The following is an 8036-nucleotide window of genomic DNA, read 5'->3' as shown; positions in this document are numbered from 1 at the left end:
ATATCGTCGATATTTCGCGTTTTTCCAGGCTATGTGTTAACAGCGAACTCCAGCATCGAATGCGCGTTGATGGGCAGGTTCGTGGGTTTACTTAACGCGCACGGCGGATTCCCAGTCCATTTCGTCATTTTGATGCTATACGATACATTAATAATCAATGACAGCATAAGTTACAATAGTTTATCTCATTTGCAACTGCAATAGGTATGGTAGGTAAGTCAAGTATTGAATATTTATAAACACCAGCGCTATTCGCGTTAAAGTGATGTCGCTTTAATGAAAAGACAAATTGATTAGCTGTGCTGTAGCACTTGAAAAACAAAGGCCGAGCTCTAAATCTATTACATTACCCAACACATTGCTTACTGAGAGCATCAGCGAGGAAACGTAGCTGAGCAAGAGCTTGGTCGAGGGTCTCGTTAAAATAAATTCCCCTTTGAGTTACTTGGTTGTGTTGAACTTAGTCAACTAAATATGTATATCATAATAAGCCGTACATTTTCTCTAATTTCAAATTTGTCTGCTAAATTATTGTACGAGGGCCTTGGTTCGGACAGTACTGGTGCCAGAGGTAGCATATTTTTTTTCTCGAGCAGCAGTGGCCCATACCGTTCAATCTTTATACAGTTTTTACACCAATCTGAGCTTGCACGCGCCATATATACTTCCGAGAGTAGAAGATTGGTAGCTGCCGCCATATTCAAACAGGTAGAGCGCTTTACGCACGTATTGAGGTCGTGGGGTCGGATTCCACAAACGACATGCGTTCTTTCTTTCTACTTCGTAGTAAATTACATTACAGCTACAAAATAACGGCGCGGATAATTCCCTGCGGATCCGCGTTAGTAATTTATAACAAACAAAACACTCCATTATAAAATACTTGGTTTCGTTGAGCGTTGTCTTCCTTGATAAAATGGCGTAGGTATAGTTACGCAAAGAAGCCAACGCTTGCCCTTAAACAAGCAGAGAGGTACTCCGATTTCGAAACTTGGCGGGGCGCTTGCAAACGTGATATCACAAGGTATGCCTCAAGGCCTTGAACGCAGTCATTCACTCTCCTTTCACACTACACACGCCTCCCTTCTTATTCAGACGCAATTGGATGACAACTACGATCTGTCCCGCCTGCGGAACCAGACGGGGAGGCCTCCCTTTGCCTTGAGGACGATCTCGAATGTCATATCCAGTTCTCCGAGGGGATGAGCAGATTCGACAGTAAACTTGGAGAGGATCTTGGCCAGCACAACCTTGACTTCCATCATGACGAACTTCTGACCTGCGCGCATACGCAAGAAGAGAAACGTCAGTATACAGATCCGGGATAGCACCTCGCGGATCGCATGCTGCTCCCCATGAGTCAAAATGAGGTTCGTGGCTCTCCGCCCTCTCTGCCTCCTGCCCAGTATTTCTCGCCGTTCTAAACCGATCTCAGCAAAGCAAAGCGAGGCAAATACTTCAAGTTAAAAAAATAAAAAAGGAAAAAACTCGGGAGTGACTTCTAACCTTTTTTTAAAATGTCATGTTTAAGATGTCATATGAAATCCTTTCTTGGTCTCTCGAATGACGCGAAACTTTGTCGGTGATGTCTGAGCGTTAGAAGTGCAGCTACAAGATTAAGAATGACTGCAGGTGCTCATAAGAGCTACTGATCTGCAGCTCTCATAGTCTTATCTGCCTACTGCTGTGAGGCACTATTGTCTAACTGCATCTGATCCGTTGCCACGGCCGCTCAATGGAGGCGCACTTTGAGCGGCCGTGACTGCACTCTAAGCGTCCAATTTTATTGCGAAATCAGTACTGCTCGCAGTTTGAGCCGTCAGCATGGTCCGGCGGTGACCACTATTGACCTTTGACCTCCAGACGACCCTCGTAGACGTCCCCAAGCTGGCAGGAGCTGCCAACTTGGGTTTCTCGTTTCACATGGGACGGTTATGTCAGAATCAGCCTGCCAGGGCCATGGCACTCAGGTTACTCCTAGGGCCCAATAAGGCACGTTCATACGGCTTGGTTTAAGAGGGGTTTAATATGTGGGCTGGCAGGAGCTACCAACTTAGCTCTCTGGTTTCACATGGGACGCTTATGTTAGAATCAGCCTGCCAGGACCTCGCCATTTCGTTACCCCTCCAGGCCACTAAGGCACATTCATACGGCTTGGTTAAAGCGGGGCTTTATGTGTGGGCTGGGGAAGAAGAAGAAGAAGAATTAAAAGAATGCTCGGTCACCCGCAGCTATTGCTTCGCTCCATATTCGGTTCAGCAGCGTTGAACTCTTCTAATTTTTTTTTTTTTTCGGCGCAGTGTAAAGCTTCCTGTCTCGAGTGGTCGATCCCGTAGTGGTCTTGACAGTAATGCTGAAGAAACATTTTACCGAGAATGTTTCGATCAGTGCATGCGCACGTTTTTATGTAGTCCGATGCGGGAAACCCTTAGTAGCGAACGGGTTAACTATTGCGTTTCGGCAAAAGTGGTATGCCAAATTTCAACCGACAGACGGTAATTAGATATTGTTTAGTTCACAGTAACGTCAAGTTTAGTTTCTACATCCAATGGTGTTAAGCTCAGGAACGTACGCATTATTGACTGAAGTTTTAGTGGCCAAGGCCATTTCTTCATCAAAAGAATTCAAGCCACTGTGGCGCCATCTAATGGCAAACGCTAAAATGACATCACAAGCGAGGCGAAAGAAAGCTGGATTTTGGTGACGGGCGATGAGGAGAGTACACAAGATATAATAAAACAACTCCAGCACTCTTCAAAGGACAGCGAACACTGTGCACTTACGAAAACCAGTGACATTTTTCCCAAGATGTGGTCACATGGGTTCCTACAGTGAACATATCACAGCGTTTCCTAACTAAAAGGCGACACCAGTTGTTTTTGCGCGATTTTCAGTGCCAAATTAACACTATAAACCCTCGTTTCTTTGTTATTGTGGCGATCGATCGATACCATATGAACCAAGATCTTTTCATTTTCACCAGAATCACATTACATATTTTGGGGAATGTTCTGTCCCGTTAAGAACTAGCTGTCGCGAACTGCAACCATGTCGTTCAAGCAAAAATTCAAAGGGGCTTGCTCTAAGAGTACCGTATCAGTGCAGAGGCACAATTACCAATCAATTACCACTGGCATTCTCTTTGAGCGTCAATCTTGTCACGCGAAAAAAAAAAATTCCTACCCCACTCTCTCTTTCTTTTTCGCGATATTTCACGAAAAGATATTTTTATTTATTTTCAAATACCTGTCTGGCTACTCCTGGTCTGCGGCAACAGCACCGCCTCAACCCACACCTTGCACAAAGGCTCATCATCTATGGCACTCGTAGACGGCGAACAAGTCGGTGCTTCAGCACGCAGCAACGCCAAAGCTGTGACAGATATAGTGGTGTAAAATATTTTCAGAGCTAGTCTAACTGCGGCGATGCCCCGATAAAGCTGTCCTCGCGTTGCTTTGAAGCCCACTTGTGCGATGTCCATGCGGCCACAACCAGGGCATTCACACGTACCATCTCAGTTGGCACCTCCTCGTACTGCGAATACAACCGAAGGGTTGCGTTAATAGTACCCTTCTAGAACACTGTAGTTAACAGTGAAGCGCAAAATGCCCTCGTGTGCTCTGCGTCGTCCTACGCGCGCAATAATTACGGAGCTTTCAAGACAGGTGCCACGTGACTGTGCGGCTAAGCTGGAGTGACAATGATGAGAATGGCCGGCGTAAAAACAGCTAGCTGTTATAAGCGGGCTTGCGGGAAATTCCAGGGTGGGCGTCCAATGATGAAACATGGCTCTTCTAGAGTCGCGGTGAATCTCATGTGGTCTGCAACAAACGCTCGCCATGGAGGGGATATTTCCACTGTGCGCTCTGGAGCCCGGACCTCAGCAAAAGCCTGCTGGAGACTAGCTGAAGATGCATGAGAGTGTAATGTAATCTTTATTAAATGTAGCTGGTACGAAGGAGTACTCACTGAAGGACGGGAGTAGGGACAATGAGGTCGCAATTGGGGATCATATTCGGAGGGAATTGCAAGCACGCCCATCGTTCCAAACTTGAAGATGTAAAGGCCGGCGCCTGATGTACCGCGTGCGTTCACTATATTATGACTCGGTTGTAAAGATGCGTCGCTCTACGTTAGTTAGTCGGTAAATATGTAAATTAAAACCTTTCATTTTTTATCCTGCCACTCGAAGTGTCGCTTTTACACCGGTACCTCGAAGCTGCTCGTGAGGACACAACACGTCACCATGCAGCGCAATCACCTTCTCACGCTTTCAATTTCTTTTTTTCTTCTGGTTGCTACATTTCAGAGAGGAAGAAGGGGGTGGATGACTTAAAGTGGGCGGGTTCGGCGCCATGAAATTAATTCTATCAACACTCTTTTCTGCAGTATATCTGTAGGAATGCGGTCCGACATGCGGAAGTAATGTTCGAAAGCTCATAAGCCACTCACCTATACAGTTTTTGGGGCCAGCGGAGAAGGGAATGTAGGCGTACGGGTGCCGGCGATTGTTCTCTTCAGACATGAACCTCTCAGGCATGTACTCCTCGGGCTTCTCGAACTGACCCGGATCACGGTGGAGACTGAACATGTTGATGAAACAGGACAGGCCCTTGGGTAGTGTGTGGCCGTCTGCAGAAGACGGAAACTGCTGAATCCCGCCCGCCACATTTCAATGCAGTGATTTAAACACACATAGAGTTTGCTGTTATAAGAGTTTGCTGCAATGAAGCCTGGGAGGAAATTGGAAACAAACCATGTGCCCTTAATACTCTTAACTGCTGCTGCTGCAATTCATCACATACAGGCGAAACGGAGTGGCGTCCACGTGCTGTGTGATGTCAGCGCACGTTAAAGAACCCCAGGTGGTCGAAATTTCCGGAGTCCTCCACTACGGCGTCTCTCATAGCCTGAGTCGCTTTGGTGGTGGTGGTAGTGGTAAGAACATTTAATACCTATACAAGGGCCTGGAGGTATGTTCGGATCGGCCCATATGGGACCGGTCCTTACAAGCACTAGGTGGAGGTCCCTAGTTTGGGACCCCAGTAGCGGTTGCCGCCGCCCGGGCGCGCCCGACTAAGGCTTGTTGGGCCTGTAAGTCGTGGCAGCCGAGCAGGATCGCCTCCCAGTCCTCCCGGGTTGGGTTGGGGATGGGGGGAACAGCCGGATTAGAGGGGCAGGCCCACACCATGTGATAGATGTCAGAAGACACCGCTCCACAGTGTGGGCAGCTGCCACTAAAGGAGGGCTCAAAATGTTTTAGTGCTGCCGGGCCCAGCAATGTATTGGTGAAAACCAAACCAAACAATCAAATGAAGAAGAATAGAGTGAACTAGCCCGCACGCAGGTTTTACTCATCTCAATGCATTGTGCCTCTTTTTTTCCTTTTTTTTTTGCGAAGAAATGTTGGTTGGTTTGGCTTATGGAGTTTAACGTCCCAAAGCGACTCAGGCTATGAGAGACGCCGTAGTGGAGGACTCCGGAAATTTCGACCACCTGGGGTTCTTTAAACGTGCACTGACATCGCACAGCACACGGACGCCACTCCGTTTCGCCTCCATCGAAACGCAACCTCCAAGGCCGGGATTCGATCCAGCTTCCTTGGGGACAGTAGTCGAACGCCGTAACCACTGCGCCACCCCGGCGGTGCGCGAAGAAATGCAGAGCTTCATATTGTTTTGACATATGTCAGGTCGTTACGCATATTAATAATAAAAATAATTGGTTCACAGGAAGGGAAAGGTGCAGTATCTGTCATACTTGTTTCTGGGGACACCTGAACCGCGCCGTAAGGGAAGGGAGGAAGGTGGGAGTGAAAGTGGAAAGAGAGAAAGAGGAGCCGTAGTGGAGGGCTGCGGAGTAATTTCGGCCACCTCGGGATCTAACTTGCGCTGACATTGCACAGCACACGGACGCCACTTCGTTTCGCCTCCATCGAAACGCAGCTGCCGCAGTTGGGATCGAACCCGCGTTTCGATGGAAGCGAAACGAAGTGGCGTCCGTGTGCTGTGCGATGTCAGAGCACGATAAAATCAATTTTCTTTAACCAGGCGCTGACTGAAAATCGACACGTCAAGGTCGGGAATCAGCAGTGCCTCAGCATGTTCGTGCAAACGTGCATGTTAATGACGCCAAATTGTGATCCATACGGCGACAAAAGGAATTCATCAGTTACAATACGAACCTTGAGGCCTGCCACGTCGTGTACTGCTTCAACGCTAATACTTGCAAGTACCCAGACGGCTTGTCACTGTCAGTATAGTGAAAGTGAATGAAATTACGGAAGAAATTCTCAACTGACCTGAGGGCTGCCTGCATACGTGAAAAATCATGATCCGTCTTCACAAAGCGGCCGCGGTCGTTGTTTTACTGTTTACTCTCTGGTTGGTGTGAGTACTGTGAAGGGCACGGGCCGAACTTCAGTCGTTCCGCACGGCCATTAGGCCGCGGTTAAGTACTGTTATCTCCAATTCCTTTCTTTATATCATTACCAAGCACTAAGCTTGTCATAGTGTGTTTCGAAGAAGCACTGCACGTGCCATTAAGGCTTTTATAGGATTCGGCTGTAAAGCGCTGAGAAGGCATCGGTGCTACAACAACAGCGCAGATAGGCTTTTATTTGGTGTCTGTGCACACGAAATATCTGTGAGCAACTTTATAAATTCAAACGACCAGTTTGGAAGGCGAAATGACCTTTTCGAACCAGTTTTGGAATAGGGCACCATACATCCTTCATACAGGCCTCTTCGCCTGCCCGAAGTCACAACTCAGTACAACTGTTAGTGCATTAGAAGCAATGCAAGAAACAATGCATATACTTCATATTATTGTGTTGAGCCTAATGTATACTGAAGAAAGCAAATTTTCAGTTTTTCAGTCGTATATATAAGTGCCCTCGGAGACGATAGGCTTACCTATGACGAGATCTTGGTCAAGAACCTTTCCAATGAAAGGGAAAGGGGGACACAGACGCAGCGTCTCCTGCAATTTCAAAAGTACGGCATGATGATCGAGGATTAACGCTGTAATATATATATATATATATATATATATATATATATATATATATATATATATATATATATATATATATATATATATATATATATATATATATATAAATCCAATGCTGTGCATCATGAATGAGTAGTGACACTTTTACCTTGTCTCGTTCACAATGTGCATATACAAAACATAAATTGAAAGCTGCTCATGATGTAAAGGAAGACTTATGCGGTCAAAATATTTTCGTCGAGCGAAAATCGTTATTCTATCTGAATTCAGCGATGCGCACGCGAAAGAATGATTGAATGACGAACGAATTTTCGTACTAAATAATATATGCTATCTTGTTGACTCATTATAAAGCATGTTTTCCTTCCCTACAAAGCAGTACCTTTACAGTGCAGTCAAAATAAAGTGACCTATAAAGTACAATCCGGGACTATAGTCTGGTGCGAAGTTAATAACCGCTTAAAGCGATCTACCATGATGAAAACGTTATGGTAGTTCAAATGAAACACGCCAGCATTAAATGCCCAGATTTTTCATATGTTATTATGGGATGTAAAGATCTATCAAGACATCTACACAAGGATGTGCTCCCAAAGCCACGTCAGGTTCTTTTTATATTAACTGCATGCATTCACTACTTTTTTTTTTTCTTCCCGTGTCTTCAATGCTGACCTGAAATTACCCTATAGACTACTATTCCGTGCTGTTATTTTGTTTTACCTGGGTCCTGTTATGAACTTATATTGGCCTATAGTTTTTAGTAAACCTAAAAATGAAAAATCCCGTTTTTGATTAAGTGGTTCGAATAAGAATTTCGAGATCCTTTAGGTACAAGGTCAATTGTTTGTTATTTTCATGGTGATCATGCGCAGGCTACGGGAAAGCAGCGAACAACGGTTTGGCTACCCCCCAGTTTTGTCCAACATCCACCGAACCGAAGCAGTGGCATCAGAACCTGTATTTTCTCCCGACATAATGGTCACTTTCTGGAACGCTCGCCTCAAGGGACCGCAGAATGGAAT

At 45.9% G+C, this 8036-nt stretch overlaps 1 protein-coding gene across 1 annotated transcript in view; it reads right to left on the bottom strand.

Moving 5' to 3' along the window:
• Positions 1–397: 397 nt before the first annotated feature.
• Positions 398–8036, bottom strand: part of LOC146200118 (cytochrome P450 4V2-like) — a 34057-nt gene continuing 26418 nt past the window's right edge. Inside the window, exons 9-11 of the mRNA XM_084592872.1 lie at positions 6915–6981; positions 4453–4632; positions 398–1279 (exon numbers count right to left, since the gene is read on the bottom strand). Coding sequence (XP_084448998.1) covers positions 1113–1279; positions 4453–4632; positions 6915–6981 — 414 coding nt within the window. The 3' untranslated portion in view covers positions 398–1112. The remainder of the gene's footprint in view (positions 1280–4452; positions 4633–6914; positions 6982–8036) is intronic.

This window comes from Amblyomma maculatum, chromosome 2 (genome assembly GCF_055883805.1).
Source record: "Amblyomma maculatum isolate TAMU_Amacu chromosome 2, ASM5588380v1, whole genome shotgun sequence".
NCBI lineage: Eukaryota > Metazoa > Arthropoda > Arachnida > Ixodida > Ixodidae > Amblyomma > Amblyomma maculatum.
This window is presented reverse-complemented; position numbering and strand designations above follow the sequence as displayed.